Genomic DNA, 24,239 nt, shown 5'->3' on the forward strand with positions numbered 1-24,239 from the left:
TACATTGAACAGCATGGGACACCAGGAGAACGGGTACTTACATAGAACAGCATGGGACACCAGGAGAACGGGTACTTACATAGAACAGCATGGGACACCAGGAGAACGGGTACTTACATTGAACAGCATGGGACACCAGGAGAACGGGTACTTACATAGAACAGCATGGGACACCAGGAGAACGGGTACTTACATTGAACAGCATGGGACACCAGGAGAACGGGTACTTACATTGAACAGCATGGGACACCAGGAGAACGGGTACTTACATTGAACAGCATGGGACACCAGGAGAACGGGTACTTACATTGAACAGCATGGGACACCAGGAGAACGGGTACTTACATTGAACAGCATGGGACACCAGGAGAACGGGTACTTACATTGAACAGCATAGGAAGCCAGGAGTGCGGCAGTGTTGTGCGGACAGGGCAGTCTGTGGGACACAAACCACAAACACATAAGTCACCACATCAATTCATTTGGATCAATAGGAAAATCATTACAACAGCTTTTATTGATGGCTGCTACCAATAAAGTGTAGTGTAACCGTGTGCTGGCCTGGTAGAATCAGTGTTAGTCCACTAGAACAGTGTGTCAGCGTGCTGGCCTGGTAGAATCAGTGTTAGTCCACTAGAACAGTGTGTCAGCGTGCTGGCCTGGTAGAATCAGTGTTAGTCAGCGTGCTGGCCTGGTAGAATCAGTGTTAGTCCACTAGAACAGTGTGTCAGCGTGCTGGCCTGGTAGAATCAGTGTTAGTCCACTAGAACAGTGTGTCAGCGTGCTGGCCTGGTAGAATCAGTGTTAGTCCACTAGAACAGTGTGTCAGCGTGCTGGCCTGGTAGAATCAGTGTTAGTCAGCGTGCTGGCCTGGTAGAATCAGTGTTAGTCCACTAGAACAGTGTGTCAGCGTGCTGGCCTGGTAGAATCAGTGTTAGTCCACTAGAACAGTGTGTCAGCGTGCTGGCCTGGTAGAATCAGTGTTAGTCCACTAGAACAGTCTGTCAGCGTGCTGGCCTGGTAGAATCAGTGTTAGTCCACTAGAACAGTGTGTCAGCGTGCTGGCCTGGTAGAATCAGTGTTAGTCCACTAGAACAGTGTGTCAGCGTGCTGGCCTGGTAGAATCAGTGTTAGTCCACTAGAACAGTGTGTCAGCGTGCTGGCCTGGTAGAATCAGTGTTAGTCCACTAGAACACTGTCAGCGTGCTGGCCTGGTAGAATCAGTGTTAGTCCACTAGAACAGTGTGTCAGCGTGCTGGCCTGGTAGAATCAGTGTTAGTCCACTAGAACAGTGTGTCAGCGTGCTGGCCTGGTAGAATCAGTGTTAGTCCACTAGAACAGTGTGTCAGCGTGCTGGCCTGGTAGAATCAGTGTTAGTCCACTAGAACAGTGTGTCAGCGTGCTGGCCTGGTAGAATCAGTGTTAGTCAGCGTGCTGGCCTGGTAGAATCAGTGTTAGTCCACTAGAACAGTGTGTCAGCGTGCTGGCCTGGTAGAATCAGTGTTAGTCCACTAGAACACTGTCAGCGTGCTGGCCTGGTAGAATCAGTGTTAGTCCACTAGAACACTGTCAGCGTGCTGGCCTGGTAGAATCAGTGTTAGTCCACTAGAACACTGTCAGCGTGCTGGCCTGGTAGAATCAGTGTTAGTCCACTAGAACACTGTCAGCGTGCTGGCCTGGTAGAATCAGTGTTAGTCCACTAGAACACTGTCAGCGTGCTGGCCTGGTAGAATCAGTGTTAGTCCACTAGAACACTGTCAGCGTGCTGGCCTGGTAGAATCAGTGTTAGTCCACTAGAACACTGTCAGCGTGCTGGCCTGGTAGAATCAGTGTTAGTCCACTAGAACAGTGTGTCAGCGTGCTGGCCTGGTAGAATCAGTGTTAGTCCTCTAGAACAGTGTGTGTCAGCGTGCTGGCCTGGTAGAATCAGTGTTAGTCAGCGTGCTGGCCTGGTAGAATCAGTGTTAGTCCTCTAGAACAGTGTGTGTCAGCGTGCTGGCCTGGTAGAATCAGTGTTAGTCAGCGTGCTGGCCTGGTAGAATCAGTGTTAGTCCTCTAGAACAGTGTGTGTCAGCGTGCTGGCCTGGTAGAATCAGTGTTAGTCAGCGTGCTGGCCTGGTAGAATCAGTGTTAGTCCTCTAGAACAGTGTGTGTCAGCGTGCTGGCCTGGTAGAATCAGTGTTAGTCAGCGTGCTGGCCTGGTAGAATCAGTGTTAGTCCTCTAGAACAGTGTGTGTCAGCGTGCTGGCCTGGTAGAATCAGTGTTAGTCAGCGTGCTGGCCTGGTAGAATCAGTGTTAGTCCTCTAGAACAGTGTGTGTCAGCGTGCTGGCCTGGTAGAATCAGTGTTAGTCAGCGTGCTGGCCTGGTAGAATCAGTGTTAGTCCTCTAGAACAGTGTGTGTCAGCGTGCTGGCCTGGTAGAATCAGTGTTAGTCAGCGTGCTGGCCTGGTAGAATCAGTGTTAGTCAGCGTGCTGGCCTGGTAGAATCAGTGTTAGTCAGCGTGCTGGCCTGGTAGAATCAGTGTTAGTCAGCGTGCTGGCCTGGTAGAATCAGTGTTAGACAGCGTGCTGGCCTGGTAGAATCAGTGTTAGTCAGCGTGCTGGCCTGGTAGAATCAGTGTTAGTCAGCGTGCTGGCCTGGTAGAATCAGTGTTAGTCAGCGTGCTGGCCTGGTAGAATCAGTGTTAGTCAGCGTGCTGGCCTGGTAGAATCAGTGTTAGTCAGCGTGCTGGCCTGGTAGAATCAGTGTTAGTCAGCGTGCTGGCCTGGTAGAATCAGTGTTAGTCAGCGTGCTGGCCTGGTAGAATCAGTGTTAGTCAGCGTGCTGGCCTGGTAGAATCAGTGTTAGTCAGCGTGCTGGCCTGGTAGAATCAGTGTTAGTCAGCGTGCTGGCCTGGTAGAATCAGTGTTAGTCAGCGTGCTGGCCTGGTAGAATCAGTGTTAGTCAGCGTGCTGGCCTGGTAGAATCAGTGTTAGTCAGCGTGCTGGCCTGGTAGAATCAGTGTTAGTCAGCGTGCTGGCCTGGTAGAATCAGTGTTAGTCAGCGTGCTGGCCTGGTAGAATCAGTGTTAGTCAGCGTGCTGGCCTGGTAGAATCAGTGTTAGTCAGCGTGCTGGCCTGGTAGAATCAGTGTTAGTCCACTAGAACACTGTCAGTGTGCTGGCCTGGTAGAATCAGTGTTAGTCAGCGTGCTGGCCTGGTAGAATCAGTGTTAGTCCACTAGAACACTGTCAGCGTGCTGGCCTGGTAGAATCAGTGTTAGTCCACTAGAACAGTGTGTCAGCGTGCTGGCCTGGTAGAATCAGTGTTAGTCCTCTAGAACAGTGTGTCAGCGTGCTGGCCTGGTAGAATCAGTGTTAGTCCTCTAGAACACTGTGTCAGCGTGCTGGCCTGGTAGAATCAGTGTTAGTCCACTAGAACACTGTCAGCGTGCTGGCCTGGTAGAATCAGTGTTAGTCCACTAGAACACTGTCAGCGTGCTGGCCTGGTAGAATCAGTGTTAGTCCTCTAGAACAGTGTGTCAGCGTGCTGGCCTGGTAGAATCAGTGTTAGTCCACTAGAACACTGTCAGTGTGCTGGCCTGGTAGAATCAGTGTTAGTCCTCTAGAACAGTGTGTCAGCGTGCTGGCCTGGTAGAATCAGTGTTAGTCCACTAGAACACTGTCAGTGTGCTGGCCTGGTAGAATCAGTGTTAGTCCTCTAGAACACTGTGTCAGCGTGCTGGCCTGGTAGAATCAGTGTTAGTCCACTAGAACACTGTCAGCGTGCTGGCCTGGTAGAATCAGTGTTAGTCCACTAGAACACTGTCAGCGTGCTGGCCTGGTAGAATCAGTGTTAGTCCTCTAGAACAGTGTGTCAGCGTGCTGGCCTGGTAGAATCAGTGTTAGTCCACTAGAACAGTGTGTGTCAGTGTGCTGGCCTGGTAGAATCAGTGTTAGTTCACTAGAACACTGTCAGCGTGCTGGCCTGGTAGAATCAGTGTTAGTCCACTAGAACACTGTCAGCGTGCTGGCCTGGTAGAATCAGTGTTAGTCCTCTAGAACAGTGTGTCAGCGTGCTGGCCTGGTAGAATCAGTGTTAGTCCACTAGAACAGTGTGTGTCAGTGTGCTGGCCTGGTAGAATCAGTGTTAGTCCACTAGAACACTGTCAGTGTGCTGGCCTGGTAGAATCAGTGTTAGTCCTCTAGAACACTGTCAGCGTGCTGGCCTGGTAGAATCAGTGTTTGTCCTCTAGAACACTGTCAGCGTGCTGGCCTGGTAGAATCAGTGTTAGTCCACTAGAACAGTGTGTGTCAGTGTGCTGGCCTGGTAGAATCAGTGTTAGTCCTCTAGAACACTGTGTCAGCGTGCTGGCCTGGTAGAATCAGTGTTAGTCCACTAGAACAGTGTGTCAGCGTGCTGGCCTGGTAGAATCAGTGTTAGTCCTCTAGAACACTGTGTCAGCGTGCTGGCCTGGTATAATCAGTGTTTGTCCTCTAGAACAGTGTGTCAGTGTGCTGGCCCGGTAGAATCAGTGTTAGTCCACTAGAACAGTGTGTCAGCGTGCTGGCCTGGTAGAATCAGTGTTTGTCCTCTAGAACAGTGTGTCAGCGTGCTGGCCTGGTAGAATCAGTGTTAGTCCACTAGAACAGTGTGTCAGCGTGCTGGCCTGGTAGAATCAGTGTTAGTCAGCGTGCTGGCCTGGTAGAATCAGTGTTAGTCAGCGTGCTGGCCTGGTAGAATCAGTGTTAGTCCACTAGAACAGTCTGTCACCGTGCTGGCCTGGTAGAATCAGTGTTAGTCCACTAGAACAGTGTGTGTCAGCGTGCTGGCCCGGTAGAATCAGTGTTAGTCTACTAGAACAGTGTGTGTCAGCGTGCTGGCCCGGTAGAATCAGTGTTAGTCCACTAGAACAGTGTGTGTCAGCGTGCTGGCCCGGTAGAATCAGTGTTAGCCCACTAGAACAGTGTGTGTCAGCGTGCTGGCCCGGTAGAATCAGTGTTTGTCCACTAGAACAGTGTGTGTCAGCGTGCTGGCCCGGTAGAATCAGTGTTAGTCCACTAGAACAGTGTGTGTCAGTGTGCTGGCCCGGTAGAATCAGTGTTAGTCCACTAGAACAGTGTGTCACCGTGCTGGCCTGGTAGAATCAGTGTTAGCCCACTAGAACAGTGTGTGTCAGCGTGCTGGCCCGGTAGAATCAGTGTTAGTCCACTAAAACAGTGTGTGTCAGTGTGCTGGCCCGGTAGAATCAGTGTTAGTCCACTAGAACAGTGTGTGTCAGCGTGCTGGCCCGGTAGAATCAGTGTTAGTCCACTAGAACAGTGTGTGTCAGCGTGCTGGCCCGGTAGAATCAGTGTTAGTCCACTAGAACAGTGTGTGTCAGTGTGCTGGCCCGGTAGAATCAGTGTTAGTCCACTAGAACAGTCTGTCACCGTGCTGGCCTGGTAGAATCAGTGTTAGTCTACTAGAACAGTATGTGTCAGCGTGCTGGCCCAGTAGAATCAGTGTTAGCCCACTAGAACAGTGTGTGTCAGTGTGCTGGCCCGGTAGAATCAGTGTTTGCCCACTAGAACAGTGTGTGTCAGCGTGCTGGCCCGGTAGAATCAGTGTTAGCCCACTAGAACAGTGTGTGAGTGTGCTGCTGAACCTGTGTAAATAAGAACAGCCATCTGAACTAACCTTCCAGTCAGGATGTCCTGTTTGAGCTGGAGGAAATACTGGTACCTACAGGGAATAAGGAGAGCAGTTAGACCAACAACAATGTGATACAGATGTCTCTGTGATTATGGACCAGAGGACATAATGTACAGTACACTAGAAAAAGCAGCTGGACCAGACCCACTCACATGGAGCTTCTCCCTGCTCATTGCTTAGGCAACATTTCTATGACTTAACTTGTAGCCTGTTGTTTTTGTGTATAACTAATACTGAATGAATCTCATCATAGTGTAAGAGCTCACCAGCACTGTTGTTGTGTGCCGTCTGGAATCGATAATGCACATCCAAAACAGATCCATGCCTCTGCACCTTAGACATGCATAGTGGTTTACTCACTTAATGAGCAATATCATGCTTGAGTGGTGCATGGATTGAATAAATAACACTGGAGTATCCAGTTGACTGTAACTCTGTTTTTAATGACCATGGATGGACACCCTTGCAATAGGGGCTGACAGCATCCATGGCATGCTATTCACATTTATGTCTAGCTGTGAGCCAGGCGGCCAGCAGTAGAATTAGCCCATTATTGGTTAATATACCTACCAAGCTGATCCGAGTCTTAGACTAAGTTGTCGCGAACTCTCAACCCCAGACCTACTCCTAACCCGTTTACTGTAGTCTTCTCCATTTGTAGAATGATTAGCTGAGGGCTTTTAGCAAGTGCTAATACAGGGTAATTAATCTCCTTATATGGGCATGACATGGCAGGTTGTTATAGTAATAACACTAATGACTAAAGAAAAATGACAAGAGATACCAACATTTACACAAAACAGTACATTACAGAGAGACAATAGCTACATCAATCTACAAGCTCACATCCACCTACCTCAATGGAAGTGTTTCCATGGAGACCAGGAAGGGTTGCCATATTTTCACGAAGTGGTTGAATTTATTTGTTAAAGCATAGGCTATCTTCTCCATATGAATACACTCATTCATTTCAGAGAGCCGTCTTGTATTTGGGAGAGGGGCATCTGATTTCCATGTCAGTGCAACACATTTCAGAGAGCCGTCTTGTAATTGGGAGAGGGGCATCTGATTTCCATGCCAGTGCAACACATTTCAGAGAGCCGTCTTGTAATTGGGAGAGGGGCATCTGATTTCCATGTCAGTGCAACACATTTCAGAGAGCCGTCTTGTAATTGGGAGAGGGGCATCTGATTTCCATGTCAGTGCAACACATTTCAGAGAGCCGTCTTGTAATTGGGAGAGGGGCATCTGATTTCCATGCCAGTGCAACACATTTCAGAGAGCCGTCTTGTAATTGGGAGAGGGGCATCTGATTTCCATGCCAGTGCAACACATTTCAGAGAGCCGTCTTGTAATTGGGAGAGGGGCATCTGATTTCCATGTCAGTGCAACACATTTCAGAGAGCCGTCTTGTAATTGGGAGAGGGGCATCTGATTTCCATGTCAGTGCAACACATTTCAGAGAGCCGTCTTGTAATTGGGAGAGGGGCATCTGATTTCCATGCCAGTGCAACACATTTCAGAGAGCCGTCTTGTAATTGGGAGAGGGGCATCTGATTTCCATGCCAGTGCAACACATTTCAGAGAGCCGTCTTGTAATTGGGAGAGGGGCATCTGATTTCCATGCCAGTGCAACACATTTCAGAGAGCCGTCTTGTAATTGGGAGAGGGGCATCTGATTTCCATGTCAGTGCAACACATTTCAGAGAGCCGTCTTGTAATTGGGAGAGGGGCATCTGATTTCCATGTCAGTGCAACACATTTTCTTGCAGTGGCAAGAGTGATTTCTGTAAATTTGATTTTAAAGTTATTCCTCAAATTCACATTTGTGAAGTTACCCAGAAGGCATATTTCAGGGTCAAGAGGGAACGGGACCTTCATAATAAAAGGCAAGGGAGTCACAAACATCATGCCAGAAGGCTTGTCATTTAGTACACTGCCAAGTTGTTCCACATTTAAAACACATTTCTGATATTTCAGGGTGTAACCTGAGGTGTCAGATAGAGTTGGTGGAGGAAGCTGTAATGTAGAAGTCTATATCTAGAGTTGATGCTCGCTGACACACTATTGTGGCATAGGTCCAATCATAGACCCTTATCAATTGTAGGATTCAAATCGGATACCCATCGCTCTCTTGACTTATGTACATATGGTTTTGGGCATTGTTGCATTAGCAATGAGTACACTCTGGATATAAATACGTGTAGGTCATTGTTATCATTGTTCAAAACTTGATAGGTTTGGTAGTCATATCTCAAAGTGCTTCTGAGAAACTTTCTTAACTGTAAATAATAAAATAAATTATTATTGGATAAATGGTATTTATCTTTAAGTTGCTCAAATGACATACACTTGAAGACGGAAATTTACATACACCTTAGCCAAATACATTTAAACTCAGTTTTTCACAATTCCTGACATTTAATCCTAGTAAAATTACCTTTTTAGGTCAGTTAGGATCACCACTTAATTTTAAGAATGTGACATCTCAGAATAATAGTAGAGAGAATGATTTATTTCAGCTTTTATTTCTTTCATCACATTGCCAGTGGGTCAGAAGTCTACATACACTCAATTAGTGTTTGGTAGCATCGCCTTTAAATTGTTTAACTTGGGTCAAACGTTTCTGGTAGCCTTCCACAAGCTTCCCACAATAAGTTGGGTGAATTTTGGCCCGTTACTCCTGACAGAGCTGGTGTCACCGAGTCAGATTTATAGGCCTCCTTGCTCGCACACACTTTTTCAGCTCTGCCCACAAATTTTCTATAGGCTTGAGGTCAAGGTTCTGTGATGGCCACTCCAATATCTTGACTGTGTTGTCCTTAAAGCCATTTTGCCATGACTTTGGAAGTATGTTTGGGGTGATTGTCCATTTGTAAGACCCATTTGCGACCAAGCTTTAACTTCCTGACTGATGTCTTGAGATGTTTCTTCAAAATATCCACAAAATTGATATTTTTTCCTGCCCCTCTCCCTCCCTAGCGCTGGCCTTCCTGTCCCTCTCCCTCCCTCCCTAGAGCTGGCCTTCCTGCCCCTCTCCCTCCCTAGCGCTGGCCTTCCTGCCCCTCTCCCTCCCTAGCGCTGGCCTTCCTGCCCCTCTCCCTCCCTAGCGCTGGCCTTCCTGCCCCTCTCCCTCCCTAGCGCTGGCCTTCCTGCCCCTCTCCCTCCCTAGCGCTGGCCTTCCTGCCCCTCTCTCTCCCTCCCTAGCGCTGGCCTTCCTGCCCCTCTCTCCCTCCCTAGAGCTGGCCTTCCTGCCCCTCTCTCTCCCTCCCTAGCGCTGGCCTTCCTGCCCCTCTCTCTCCCTCCCTAGCGCTGGCCTTCCTGCCCCTCTCTCTCCCTCCCTAGCGCTGGCCTTCCTGCCCCTCTCTCTCCCTCCCTAGCGCTGGCCTTCCTGCCCCTCTCTCTCCCTCCCTAGCGCTGGCCTTCCTGCCCCTCTCTCTCCCTGCCTAGCGCTGGCCTTCCTGCCCCTCTCTCTCCCTGCCTAGCGCTGGCCTTCCTGCCCCTCTCCCTGCCTAGCGCTGGCCTTCCTGCCCCTCTCCCTGCCTAGCGCTGGCCTTCCTGCCCCTCTCCCTGCCTAGCGCTGGCCTTCCTGGCCCAGTCCCTCCCTGCCTAGCACTGGCCTTCCTGCCCCTCTCCCTCCCTAGCGCTGGCCTTCCTGCCCCTCTCCCTCCCTAGCGCTGGCCTTCCTGCCCCTCTCCCTCCCTCCCTAGAGCTGGCCTTCCTGCCCCTCTCCCTCCCTAGCGCTGGCCTTCCTGCCCCTCTCCCTCCCTAGCGCTGGCCTTCCTGCCCCTCTCCCTCCCTAGCGCTGGCCTTCCTGCCCCTCTCCCTCCCTAGCGCTGGCCTTCCTGCCCCTCTCCCTCCCTAGCGCTGGCCTTCCTGCCCCTCTCCCTCCCTAGCGCTGGCCTTCCTGCCCCTCTCCCTCCCTAGCGCTGGCCTTCCTGCCCCTCTCCCTCCCTCCCTAGAGCTGGCCTTCCTGCCCCTCTCCCTCCCTAGCGCTGGCCTTCCTGCCCCTCTCCCTCCCTAGCGCTGCCTTCCTGCCCCTCTCCCTCCCTAGCGCTGGCCTTCCTGCCCCTCTCCCTCCCTAGCGCTGGCCTTCCTGCCCCTCTCCCTCCCTCCCTAGAGCTGGCCTTCCTGCCCCTCTCCCTCCCTAGAGCTGGCCTTCCTGCCCCTCTCCCTCCCTAGAGCTGGCCTTCCTGCCCCTCTCCCTCCCTAGAGCTGGCCTGCCTGCTCTTTCACTTTGCTAATGATGCATGTGTGTGTTCAGTCTGTTGCCTGGAGAATATCCTAGTTCAATCATGGGACCGATGTCGCCGGGATACAGAGGTATTTTCGGGCCAGTCTTGCGAGCACGACTCATCAGTACTCTTCGTTGCTGAGTGGGTGGGGCTGTTTTTGTCTCATAATATGAAATTACAGTAGGCTACTGGTAGCTTGTAAATATTACCCTTTTCAGATATAATGGAATGGAAAGCGCCTCGGCTACAACATTTTTGTTTGTCTGTTAGGGTAAGGCTACACTACGGCTTTTTAAATGCTCACACAAAACTTTCTCTGGAGATATGAATGGCATTTTAGTTGTCTGTAAAGTAATGCTGCTTCTGAAGTGGGTCTAACTTCCATCACTAGGCGACCAGAACTGTCAATCAAATCATCTCAAACTGCTTTGCACAGACTGCCTGCAGAACACTCTCTCCTAAAAAAGTAAAGTTATTTTAAATACCGTGACTTACCAAGACATTTAGTAGAAAGAAAGTACATCTAGCTACTCTACCATAAAAAAACAACACAGCAGCACACGTTTCTTGTGGTCAGAGAAAGAAGAGAACCTATCCCGGAGCAGAACTCTACCGTCTGAAAAGGTACAGGCCCTTCTGAAGCATTCATAAATTGTTATCAGTGGTCGCTATTGACACATTACTGTAGCTGCATTCCATGTCTGTAAAGGGTTGCAGTTGATATAACGTCATTGCCTGGTCATACATACGTAGTAGGACCATTATTCTACATTTTGAATTGACGTGGAATTTTGGCAGATTAAACATGAAGCAAAATGTTCCATTCCTAATTAGTATCCTTACCTAGTGTACTCTTCCTGAAGTTTATTAGGGTCGGTCACAAAGAACTTCACTCTGAAGCTCAGATTATGAGGCGATCCCCCTGTAAACGCACAATGAAAGAGATTATTGTATCTACACTTAAAAAGAACCACTTCCTAGTTCATCCATCTACTGAAGGTTCACCTACGTTTAAGTTGCTTCCTGATGGGTTTGTTTGGATCCAGCCATCTCTGTAAAAGATAAATGAGGAGAAACTCAATGACACCACAGCATTTCCTCAGCAGCCGTGTTCATTCTCAATTATTCACAAGTCAGCCCCCTCCACCTCTCACTCTCTGTTTTCTAGTTGGGAAATGCAGGCTGGGCCGTGATGATCTGTAGCTAGTAACAGTGCATTCGGAAAGTATTCAGAACCCTTCACTTTTTACAGATTTTGTCACATTAAAGCCGTATTCTAAAATGCATTAAATAGAAACAAATCCTCAATCTACACACAATACCCCATAATGACAAAGAAAAAACAGGTTTAGAAATGTTTGCAAATGCAAACAAAAATAATGAAATAGCTTATTTACATAGACCCTTTGCTATGAGACTCGAAATTGAGCTAAGGTGCATCCTGTTTCCATTGATCATCCTTGAGATTCTTTGACAACTTGGAGTCCACCTGTGGTAAATTCAATTGACCGGACATGATTTAGAAAAGCACACACCTGTCTATATAAGGACCCACAGTTGACAGTGCATGTCAGAGCAAAAACCAAGCCATGAGGTCGAAGGAATTGTCCGTAGAGCTCCGAGACAGGATTGTGTCGAGGCACAGATCTGGGGAAGGGCACCAAAACCTTTCTGCAGCATTGAAAGTCCAAGAACACAGGGGCCTCTATCATTCTTAAACGGAAGAAGTTTGAAACCACCAAGACTTTTTTTTAGAGCTGGTCGCCCAGCCAAACGGAACAATCGGGGGAGAAGGGCTTTGGTCGGGGAGGTGACCAAGTATCCGATGGTCACTCTGAAAGAGCTCCGGAGTTCCTCTGTGGAGATGGGAGAATCTTCCAAAAGGACAACCATCTCCGCAGCACTCCATCAATCAGACCTTTATGGTACAGTGGCCAGACAGAAGCCACTCCTCAATAAAAAGGCACACAACAGCCCGCTTGGAGTTTGCTAAAAGGCACATAAAGGACTCTCAGACCAAGAGAAACAAGATTCTCTGGTCTGCTGAAACCAAGATTGAACTCTTTGGCCTGAATGGCAAGCGTCAAGTCTGGAGGAAACCAGGCACCGCTCATCACCTGGCTAATACCATCCCTACAGTGAAGCATGGTGGTGGTAGAATTATACTGTGGGGATGTTTTTCAGTGGCAGGGACTGGGAGACTAGTCAGGATCGAGGGAAAGGTGAGCAGTAAATAGAGATCCTTGATGAGAACCTCGTCTAGAGCGCTCAGGACATCAGCCTGGGGAAAGAGTTAACTTCCTAACAGTCTCTGAGTGGTCCAGGCAGAGCTCGGACTTGAACCCGATCGAACATTTCTGGAGAGACCTGAAAATACCTGTGCAATGACGCTCCCCATCCAACATGACAGACCTTGAGAGGATCTGCAGAGAATAAATGGAAGAAACTCCCCAAATACAGGTATGCTCAGCTTGTAGCATCATACTCAAGAAGACTCAAGTCTGTAATTGCTGCAAAAGGTACTTTAACAAAGTACGGAGTAAATACAACTCACCACCTGGATTCCGTCTTATGTAGCAACATTTGAATTTCTGTTATTTACATTGGATAAATTAGAGACTCATAGCTACAAAATGGTATATCATACACGGCATTTGAGGAAACAATGGGAAAGTAATTCTGCTTTGAAAGTTGATTAAATTGTAAAAATTCAGCATTGTTCACACACTGATCCGTGCGTCCTGTACTAATCGTCCAGCTACTTCCAGACATCTAAGAGAGAGAGAGAACAGCTCACTGAACATTACTCACCCTATAGCTCCATCTGTGGTTTCGAGTTCAGAGTGCACACTGGACGTTCTGGCCAATAAGTAAGTAGGGTTGTTTCGAAGGCTCTGACCACACAACTACAGTCAAGCACCCACGCTAACATTGGCTTGCTACTTCCAGACACAATGAGAGAACACCCCACTCTGATTATTTTACTCACCCTAGCAGAGCTGGTTAGGCTTTTTTCATGTTATCCAGAGTGTTGGTGACTGTACCTGTGCGACTGGCAACAATTGAATTACGCTTTGTTGCCAAATTTACTGACAACGGACATATTCAAAGGGTGTTTTGTTAAGAAATGTAGCTCGATAGCTAGCTAGGTAAACAATCAATCCCAACGCATGACGTTAGTTAGCGAGCCAGCCAGCTAACATTAGCTAGCTAGCTAACAGTACACGAACTTTAAATGAAAATACTTTGTCAAAATTAGAGTGGAGTCTTTTGTTAAGACATGTTTTGTTAAGATATTGTTTTGCTAGCTAGCAAGCAAAACAATGGACCATAATGGACCAACAACATGACATTACTACCCTACATGAATCTGCAGGTACCTAACCAGCAGGTTCAACGGCTATAACTAGTCAAGCAAATGCATCTGAGATACGAAGAATAAGATCACACGTTAGCTAGTGACCCAGCAGGTTAACAGTACACTTAACAGGTTAACAGTACACTTGAAATGAAACCACTTTGTCAAAATTAGAAAAGTGTAATATCTGAAAATGTTACCAGTATGCATCAAGCCTTATTCTAAAATGGTAAGCACTTCATGATGACAGAAGTGAGTGCTACGGGGCGGTAGTCATTTAGTTAATTTATCTTTGCCTTCTTGGGAACAGGAACGATGGTGGACATCTTGAAGCATGTGGGGACAGAAGACTGGGATCGGGAGCTATATAATATTTCCGTGAACACACCTGCCAGCTGGTCTGTGCATGCTCTGAGAATGCGGCGGGGGATGAAGTCTGGGCTGGCAGCCTTGCGAGGGTTAACACGTTTAAAATGTCTTACTCCCGTCGGCCACAGAGAAGGAGAAGCCGCAGCCCTTGTTAGCGGGCCGCAACAGTGGCACTGTATTATTCTCAAAGCGGGCAAAGGTGCTTAGTTTGTTTGGAAGCGAGACGTTGTCCGTGACGTGGCTAGTTTTATTTTTGTAGTCCGTGATTGTCTGTAGACCCTGCCACATACGTCGCATGTCTGAGCTGTTGAATTGCGAATTGAATTGTTTATTTTCGGCCATATTCCCAGTCCTCTTACCATGGTTAAACAATGGTTCAAACTTTCAGTTTTGCGCGAATGCCACCATCGATCCACGGTTTCTGGTTAGGTTAGGTTTTAATAGTCACATTGAGTACAACATCTCTAATGCACTTCCTTATAAACTCACTCACCAAGTCAGCGTATAGATCAATGTTATTCTCTGAGGCTGCCCGGAACCTTTCCCAGCCTGCGTGATCAAAAACAATCTTGAAGTGTGGATTCCGAATGGTCAGACCAGCGTTGAATGGTTCTAGTCACCGGTACGTCATGTTTGAGTTTCTGCCTATAAGACGGTAGGAGCAAGATGGAGTCGTGGTCGGATTTGCCGAAGGGAGGGCCATGTATGCACCACGGAAGTTAGAGTAGCAGTAATCGAGTGTATTGTTTGCGCGACTGCTGCAATCAATATGCTGGTAGAATATAGGTAGCCTTGTTCTCAGATGTGCTTTGTTAAAATCCCCAGCTACAATAAATGCAGCCTCAGGATATATGGTTTCCAGGTTACATAAAGTCCAGTGAAGTTCCTTGAGAGCCGCTGTGGTGTCTGCTTGAGGGGGTATATACACAACTGTGTCGACAACTGACAAGAATGCTCTTGGGAGATAATATGGCCGGCTTTTGATTGTAAGGAATTCTAGGTCGGGTGAGCAGAAGGACTTGAGTTCCTGTATGTTGTTATGATTACCCCATAAGTCGTTAATCATGAAGCATACACCACCACCACACTTCTTCACAGAGATGTATTTATATCTGTCGGCACGATGCATGAAGAAGCCCGGTGGCTGAACAGACTCCGACAACGTATCCCGAGAAAGATATGTTTCCGTGAAACAGAGAATGTTACAATCTCTGATGTCTCTCTGAAAGGGAACCCTTGCTCTAATCTCTAATTACCTTGTTGTCAAAAGACTGAACATTGGTGAGTAGTATACTCTGAAGCGGTGGGCGTTGTGCACGCCTTACGGAGCCTGACCAGGAGGCCGCTCCGTCTGCCTCTTCCTTCGGCAACGTTGATTCGGGTCGACCGCTGGGATAAGATCGCATGTCCTGGGTGGTGGTCCGAACAAAGGATCCGCGTCGGGAAAGTCGTATTCCTGGTCATAATGTTGGTAAGTTGAAGTCGCGCTTATATCCAATAGTTCTTCCCAGCTGTATATAATAACGCTTAAGATTTTCTGGGGTGACAATGTAAGAATTAATACATGGGGGGAAAAAAATTCTGCATAGTTTCCTTAGGACTCGAAGCGAGGCGACCATCAGCTGTGTTGTAGTATAGTGTGCAGTGGCAGGCAATGTCCCATTAACATACAGGCTTCCAACATGACTTAGGCTAACAGATGGATTGTACAACAGGTTATGTATTTTATCCCTCTCCACCCCCTCCATTTCTCACAGCAACACACTTGTCTGAAGACTAAATTCACCACAGAGAGTTACATTTAGGTGAGAGCAGGAAAAGGCTGTCCTCAAGTGAAACACTTGATGGAGATGGACAGTAGTGAACGAGACAGTGTTGACTGAAGTGTAAAAAGGTGTTTTGCCATCAAGAGTCTGACCTTGGCACCTACCGGGCTGTCGGAGGAGTCGTCGGACAGATGCAGGCCGAAGTAATCCCTCTCTGTCAGCTCCAGGTGTTTAAACACTTCCTCCAGTAAGACCTGACCCTGGTTGTGCTTCTGTAGAGAGAGGGGCAGGGGGGTAGAGGGGGGGGACAGGGGGGTGAGAATGAGGGGGCGAGAAAAGAACAAATTATTTGTGTGTCTCCTAGCAAACTCTCCATGCCTCAAGTCTCCATGGCAGCCAGGTCTGAGTAGCTGCTACCTATCACTGTCCGTCTCCCATAGCACAGTCACACCAGGGACACAGTGACAACCACTTGTCTCCCTTCTGCCCCTCCCACTCTCCCATGTGACACACTGCAGTGCTGTGCAAGTGAGGGGATGGTGTTGACACGGTGCTCCACAGAGGTAAGTCCATGTCACAGCCCCAGGCCAGTTCTAAGCCACAGGGAGCAGACTGGCAGCTCTGGGCTGCTGACAGAATGGGGAAACACAGCCTCTCCCCACGTACACTATGTTTAGCCTCAACCCTCAGTTAGATGACACCAAATCAAATCAAATTTGTGTTGGTCACATACACACGTGTTTGGCAGATGTTACTGCGGGTGTATCCAAATGCTTGTGTCTCTATCTCCGACAGTGCAGTAATATCTAACAGTTTCACAACATATACCCAAAACACACGTAAATCTAAGCAAGGAATGGATTAAGAATATATACATACATAGATACATGTCAGAGCAGCATTGGACTAAGATAGTGGCATAATATAGAGCACAGTATATACATAGATGCGTGACGCAATATTTACACACAATTAAAGTGACTAAGATACCGTAGAATAGTAGAGTACAGTTTATACATATAAGATGAGTAATGCAAGAGACATTATTAAAGTGGACAGTTATTTACGTATTAGAGTACCTTAAGTTTGATTATAAACGTTGTTTGACTTGTTTGGATACATTTATTGGTAACGTTTGAGATTCATTTTGTATGCATTTTGAAGGAGGGAAACCGGTGGATTATTGAATGAAGCGCGCCAGCTAAACTGAGTTTTTGGGGATATAAAGAAGGACATTATCGAACAAAATGACCATTTGTGATGTAGCTTGGACATTTTGGAGTGCCAACAGAAGATCTTCAAAGGTAAGGCATTTATTATATTTCGGACTTGTGGCGCACCTGCTTGGTTGAAATATGTTTTTCATGCTTTTGTATGTGGGGCGCTGTCTTCAGATAATCGCATGGTGTGCTTTTGCCGTGAAGCCTTTTTGAAATCTGACACAGTGGTTAGATTAACAAGAAGTTAAGCTTTATTTTGATGTATGACACTTGTATTTTCATGAATGTTAAATATTTCTATTTCCTGTCATTTGAATTTCACGCTCTGCAATTTCACTGGATGTTGTCGAGGTGGGTCGCTAGCGGAACACCTGCGCCAGAAAGGTTAACAGTCATTGGTGTAGTATAGAACACAATACAGTATATACACATATGAAATGGATGATGCAATATGTAAACACAATTTAAAAGTGACTAAGATATCGTAGAATAGTGTGAGTGCAGTTTATACATACGAGAGGAGTAATGCTAGAAACGGAAACATTATTAAAGCGACTAGAGATCCATTTCTAAAAGTGGCCAGTGATTCTAATATATGTTATTCCAAAGGACATTTTAGTTGCACAATTTTATATCTAACTAAGGTGTTTGGTGCAGCACTTGTCAAGTAAAACAACGTGTTATCTTATTTGAACAAAGTCGGAGCCGCTGGGCAGGTCTATGCTATTGGATAGAGAGCAAATCACCGCAGCACTCCATGTCAGTGGACAAATGGACATCATTAAATCAAAACCCAACCTTCAATTACCCATTGTGACGCAAGGATGTTACAAACTCAGTTTTAGACGAGTGACTTTATGACCAAAATTATCCTATTTACACTTTATAGTCAAGTTTGACACTAGAATTCATGTTTGACTCATATTGATGCCACATACAAGCATTTTGCTACACTCGCAATATCATCTGCTAAATATGTGTATGTGACCAATACAATCTTATTTGACATAGGCAGTAACTATTTAAACTGGGCTGGCACCTTCTCCTTGAGGTTTGGATAAAACATGGGAAAGTTAGATTAACAGGTCTCGAAAGATACTTCAGTTATCTATGGAGGACAATGGCAATGGGCCCATTCTGAGATCCTCACTGAAGACTGGGCTGGGACATAGAGACAGAGAGAGAGAGTGAGTGGATGATTGACGACTCGGCAGACAAGGCCATACAAACAGTCTTTGTGCTGATCTTTATCAATACCTCCACCACTATCTGTGAGCCAGCGCCTGAGATGGTGTGAGGACTGGACTGGTGAGGGAGGGGGAGAATGTTAGGTGAATACAAGCCTTGGGTCTGAATGGAAACTAGATCTCTAAAGTAGATGGTGTCAATGCACGAAAGTCTATATGTATGAGAAATATAGTATTTACATGTAAACATACTGAACATGGTTGCAATCATAAGAGAAGAAGAGCTAGATGGATCTCTGGTAAAGACTCTGAAAAGGAGGCTTGGGGCACTACTAGAGCCTGAGCTTGGAGGAATGAGTGAAATGTGGACATGAGACAGCTTGTTCAGGAGCAGTAGAAGACAGATAGACAGGGATGGAGGAAGAGAAAGAGAAAAGGAGGCAGGCAGGGAGGGGAGGGAGGCAGGGAAAGGAGGTGGCAGGGAGGGAGAGGGAGAAGGAGGCAGGCAGGCAAAGGAGGCAGGGAGGGAGGGGGGCAGGGAAAGGAGGCGGCAGGCAGGGAGAGCAAGAAGGAGGCAGGCAGGAAAAGGAGAGAAGGAGGCAGGCAGGCAAAGGAGGAGTCAGGGAGGGAAGGGAGAGGATGAGGGAGGCATGGAGAGTGAGGAGCTTTTTCATGGAAATTCCAAAGCCAAAAGCAGTTATCATTGAACATATTCTATTGTCTCTGTCAGGTCCACATTGGGTAAATATCCATACAAAAATAGGAAATTACTATGAAATAAAACATTTCAGTTGTGTATATTACTTCGTTTTTATTTCACGTCTTTATTATTTTTCATTCCTTAAAGTCATCATCTCTGCTCAGCAGCCAGCCAACATTATCTCTACACTCCCCATATCGTACGGTGGTGAGTCATCCTATTTAGTTTGCTAGGCGAGCTGCAGAGCTGTCTGACTAAATTATTTTACTAGTTCTTCAAAGAAGATGAGGCATACTTAAACTGTCTCTTTCCCTCTCTCTTGTTGCTGTGATGTGCACAATCCTCTCTCTCATTCAGGCTGTGGTCTGTGTGCATCTAACCTAACATAGCAGGCATACAAGTGTATCCATCTCTGCCTGAGCTGGGGAAAAAACAAGTGCAATGGATTATGGTCATTGTAGTTAATTACCATGTTTCTGAGCTGAACTAGGTTGAATATTTGCTTAATGAAAACTCCATTCCAGCATCCCACAGTTCTTGAGTTGATACTACATGTAATTCAAGTAATTGAACCGATGTTAGTTGTTTAGTGACAATATTTAGTGACCCGTCTGACACCAACAATCACTCAGGTTCTTTCCTACTGTCCCGTTCATCATCCTCACTCCTCCTCCCTTCCTACTTTCTCATCACTCCATCTGGTCTTCTCAGTTTCCCTTCACATTCAGAGGAACCAATCACTCAGGGAATGTAGGTCACGACAAGGCTTGGACAAATCTGATCAATCCAACTCTTGTTATGCCAGGGACGGATGGCTTTCCAGGAACTGCAGAGTACAAATCGATGCGGAACTGAGGAAGGAAATCGAAGGAAAGTTGAGCTTTATTCATTTAGCTGCTGAGCCAAGATCAGTGTCACAAGCTCCTTTTATAGCCGGGCTACCGCGGCAACAGATGGAGTGTATACAGTATCAACCTGAAAAACATTAACTCAGAGAAGTTACATAATAATATAATTCACATATTCCCACATTATATAATAAAAATAACATGGGGAGGGGGGTTTGTGCAAGCTCTTTTATATTCCTCCTAACATGTAATATGATTGTGTGGCCATTTGGGGTGGCAGGTAGCCTAGTGGGCCAGTAACTGGAAGGTTGCTGGATCGAATCTCCGAGCTGACTTGGTAAAAATCGGTTGTTCTGCCCCTGAACAAGGCAATTATCCCACTGTTCCCCGGTAAATAAGAATTTGTTCTCATCTGACTTGCCTAGCTAAATACAGACACTGAACTAGGGATGGGTCCCGAAACCAGGTTTTAAATAGGCCCCGGGGCTAAATTATAAACCAACATTATTGGTTCTGCTTTCGGAACTGGAGAAATTAGGAAAATACATTTTATATTTATTTGCTACACATTTTATAATTTCACCAACCGTTTCTAATTTGCAATAAGATTAAGACATTCATATGATGCATTTTCACTATTCCCAATCCAGAAGAGATCGCTCTCACGGAGCTTGTCGCCTGCACAAAGACCCTGCTCTTAATTAGTGACGATGGCAGAGAGAACTAAACATACAAAAGTGTGGATACACTTCACCAAAGTCGATGCTGACGATGCTCGTTGCCACAATGCAACAAGACTTTTGCTTGTTCGAAAGTGCATCATGCACAGGCAGAGAAATGCACAGTTTGACTGCCTAGCTCGTAGTTCATCTGTCGTTGGCTGATCTACGTTAGGTATGTATGCTAGCAGCCCAGAGCCCACACACGGAGTTAACTTCCTATGGCTGCAGGGGTAGTATTGAGTAGCTTGGATGAAAAGGTGCTCATTGTAAACGGCCAGCTCCTCAGTCTCAGTTGCTAATATATGCATATTATTAGTAGTATTGGATAGAAAACACTCTAAAGTTTCCAAAACTGTCCAAATATTGTCTGTGAGGATAACAGAACTGATATTGCAGGCGAAACCCTGAGGAAAATCAAATCAGGAAGTGGCTTCTATTTTGAAAACTCCATGTTCCTTTGCCTCCCTTTGCTCCATTTAAAGGGGATATCAACCAGATTCATTTTCCTATCGCGTCCTCAAGGTGTCATGTCTTCAGACATAGTATAAGGCTTTTATATTGAAAAATGAGCCAGAAAGACAACATCGTGTCAAGTGGTCGCATGAGTTTTGCTCGCGCAACAGAGTTTGGACAGCCATTACTTTTCCCTCTCCTACTGATAGACATTTGCGGTTGATATATTATCGATTATATATTTTAAAAACAACCCGAGGATTGATTATAAAAAAACATGACATGTTTCGGTGGACATTACGAAAAGTATTTGGAATTTGTCTGCGTTGTCGTGACCGCTCTTTCCTGTGGATTTCTGAACATAACGCGCCAAACAAACAGAGGTATTTTGAATATAAAAATAATCTTTATGTAACAAAAGGAACATTTATTGTGTAACTGGGAGTCTTGTGAGTGAAAAGGAAGATCAAAGGTAAACAATTAATTTAATTGCTTTTCTGATTTGTGACCAAGCTACTTGATGCTAAGTGTACTTAATGTTTTGTCGAGCGATCGATAAACTTACACAAACGCTTAGATTGCTTTCGCTGTAAAGCACATTTTCAAAATCTGACGACAGGTGGATTAATAACAACACTGTGTTTTCCTATATTTCACTTGTGATTTCATTAATATAAATATTTTTAGTAATATTCATTGAATGTAGCGCTATGCAATAATAACAATTATGACAATTATCCCGTTAACGGGATTGCAGCCATAACAAGTTAACTCAATTATGAGAACATGGGTTCCTGATCAAAAGGAACCATTAGCCAGCTGATTGTTGAGCTATGGGTGTGTTCAGAAATTTAAATCGCCCATTTAAAGATTTTGCTACTTTTCTGTTAAAGTTGCAGCAACAATGAACCAACCCACTCCTCCCTCTAATACTGCTGGTCCAAGCCAAAGACATTTACATTACATTTAAGTAATTTAGCAGACGCTCTTATCCAGAGCGACTTAAAGACAAGCCCAAAGCCCCTTCACGCTGGCAGCTAGTGGGAGGATGACTGAGGAGAGGGTGAACGAGTGCCACCTAACCGTGACCAAGGTCATAGTGAATGGCCTACACCCCTTTGCAACAGTGGACTCCAAGGTCTTCAGGTAACAGTCTGTCAGTATATGTTGAGTTATATTAATGTTTAGTAGTAGTATAAAAGGGTTGTATTAGACTCATCACTCCACAATGCAATAATGATAATTCAACACATGAACAGTTTTTGTACTGTAGGGAGATGAGCAAGGCACTCAACACAAATATACCCCTCTTTCCAGGAGTTACCTTAGAGAAATATTCATTCCTACCTGGTGTGTGGTGTAGAAAAGGCCAATGTGATCACTGAGCTGAAGGACGTGCCAAAGCTGGCCATCACATCAGACGGGTGGACCAGCCTCTGTCAGGACCACTATCTCTCTGTTACAGTGCAGTACACAAGCCAGGGCAGTGTAAAACAGAAGGTCCTCCACACCAGGACAGTGTAAAACAGAAGGTCATCCACACCAGGACAGTGTAAAACAGAAGGTCCTCCACACCAGGACAGTGTAAAACAGAAGGTCCTCCACACCAGGACAGTGTAAAACAGAAGTTCATCCACACCAGGTCAGTGTAAAACAGAAGGTCATCCACACCAGGGCAGTGTAAAACAGAAGGTCATCCACACCAGGACAGTGTAAAACAGAAGTTCATCCACACCAGGACAGTGTACAACAGAAGTTCATCCACACCAGGTCAGTGTAAAACAGAAGGTCCTCCACACCAGGACAGTGTAAAACAGAAGGTCATCCACACCAGGACAGTGTAAAACAGAAGGTCATCCACACCAGGACAGTGTACAACAGAAGGTCCTCCACACCAGGACAGTGTAAAACAGAAGGTCCTCCACACCAGGACAGTGTAAAACAGAAGGTCATCCACACCAGGACAGTGTAAAACAGAAGGTCCTCCACACCAGGACAGTGTACAACAGAAGGTCATCCACACCAGGACAGTGTAAAACAGAAGGTCCTCCACACCAGGACAGTGTAAAACAGAAGTTCATCCACACCAGGTCAGTGTAAAACAGAAGTTCATCCACACCAGGTCAGTGTAAAACAGAAGGTCCTCCACACCAGGTCAGTGTACAACAGAAGGTCCTCCACACCAGGACAGTGTAAAACAGAAGGTCATCCACACCAGGACAGTGTAAAACAGAAGGTCATCCACACCAGGACAGTGTACAACAGAAGGTCCTCCACACCAGGACAGTGTACAACAGAAGGTCCTCCACACCAGGACAGTGTAAAACAGAAGGTCCTCCACACCAGGACTGTGTACAACAGAAGGTCCTCCACACCAGGACAGTGTACAACAGAAGGTCATCCACACCAGGACAGTGTACAACAGAAGGTCCTCCACACCAGGACAGTGTACAACAGAAGGTCCTCCACACCAGGACAGTGTAAAACAGAAGGTCCTCCACACCAGGACAGTGTACAACAGAAGGTCCTCCACACCAGGACAGTGTACAACAGAAGGTCATCCACACCAGGACAGTGTACAACAGAAGGTCCTCCACACCAGGACAGTGTACAACAGAAGGTCCTCCACACCAGGACAGTGTACAACAGAAGGTCCTCCACACCAGGACAGTGTACAACAGAAGGTCCTCCACACCAGGACAGTGTACAACAGAAGGTCCTCCACACCAGGACAGTGTACAACAGAAGGTCCTCCACACCAGGACAGTGTACAACAGAAGGTCCTCCACACCAGGACAGTGTACAACAGAAGGTCCTCCACACCAGGACAGTGTACAACAGAAGGTCCTCCACACCAGGACAGTGTACAACAGAAGGTCATCCACACCAGGACAGTGTACAACAGAAGGTCATCCACACCAGGACAGTGTACAACAGAAGGTCATCCACACCAGGACAGTGTAAAACAGAAGGTCATCCACACCAGGACAGTGTACAACAGAAGGTCCTCCACACCAGGACAGTGTACAACAGAAGGTCATCCACACCAGGACAGTGTACAACAGAAGGTCATCCACACCAGGACAGTGTACAACAGAAGGTCATCCACACCAGGGCAGTGTACAACAGAAGGTCATCCACACCAGGACAGTGTAAAACAGAAGGTCATCCACACCAGGACAGTGTACAACAGAAGGTCATCCACACCAGGACAGTGTACAACAGAAGGTCATCCACACCAGGACAGTGTACAACAGAAGGTCATCCACACCAGGACAGTGTACAACAGAAGGTCATCCACACCAGGACAGTGTAAAACAGAAGGTCATCCACACCAGGACAGTATACAAATCGCAAACTGGCGAAGTAGTGGCAGAGGAGATCTCAGACATTCAGGAAGAGTTTGAGACAGAGCCGAGAAATATTGTAGCTGTGACTGTTGATATAGCTGGCAATATGGATGTTGCCATCAAGAGCTTTGTGCACATAGTAAATCTAGCAGCACATAAAATCTACAATATTACTTCCATTGATAAATGGGCAGCCTGAATCAAAGCAAGCAGTGGTCATGTGGTTCAAGAGATCCTCGATGTCCAAAACAGTTTTGAAGGAAAAGCAGCAGCTCCTTGGTAAGAAGCCATTTCAACCTATTAAAGTATTATTTTGAAATTCCCACATTTAACAATTTAATTCAAAATTCAAGTGT

At 46.5% G+C, this 24,239-nt stretch overlaps 1 protein-coding gene and 1 long non-coding RNA gene across 21 annotated transcripts in view; one reads left to right on the top strand and one right to left on the bottom strand.

Annotated features, from left to right (window-relative positions):
• Positions 1-24,239, bottom strand: part of LOC118386432 (tyrosine-protein phosphatase non-receptor type 4-like) — a 134,365-nt gene that overhangs the window by 60,687 nt on the left and 49,439 nt on the right. For 3 of the 11 annotated variants that reach the window (XR_008139960.1, XM_052522886.1, XM_052522887.1), the window contains exons 3-7: positions 15,556-15,675; positions 10,920-10,962; positions 10,754-10,832; positions 5,661-5,705; positions 384-436 (exon numbers count right to left, since the gene is read on the bottom strand). Coding sequence is in view for 3 of the 11 variants with exons in the window: in XM_052522886.1 (XP_052378846.1) it covers positions 384-436; positions 5,661-5,705; positions 10,754-10,832; positions 10,920-10,962; positions 15,556-15,675 (340 nt within the window). In the remaining 8 variants the exon portion in view is untranslated. Of the gene's footprint in view, positions 1-3; positions 10-117; positions 124-193; positions 200-231; positions 238-269; positions 276-307; positions 314-345; positions 352-383; positions 437-5,660; positions 5,706-10,753; positions 10,833-10,919; positions 10,963-15,555; positions 15,676-24,239 lie in introns of those variants that run through there. The other 8 variants (XM_052522888.1, XM_052522907.1, XM_052522906.1 and 5 more) reach the window with 8 other exon arrangements.
• LOC127931160 (uncharacterized) lies at positions 22,044-23,844 on the top strand. Of its 10 annotated transcripts, none has more exons than XR_008140018.1 (3): positions 22,044-22,065; positions 23,442-23,537; positions 23,698-23,844. It is a non-coding gene; the product is annotated as an uncharacterized LOC127931160 (long non-coding RNA). The 10 variants fall into 10 exon arrangements; XR_008140024.1 differs by having other exon boundaries at positions 23,442-23,473; positions 23,666-23,844; XR_008140019.1 differs by lacking the exon at positions 22,044-22,065 and adding an exon at positions 22,332-22,353.

This window comes from Oncorhynchus keta, chromosome 7 (genome assembly GCF_023373465.1).
Source record: "Oncorhynchus keta strain PuntledgeMale-10-30-2019 chromosome 7, Oket_V2, whole genome shotgun sequence".
NCBI classification, from domain to species: Eukaryota; Metazoa; Chordata; class Actinopteri; order Salmoniformes; family Salmonidae; genus Oncorhynchus; species Oncorhynchus keta.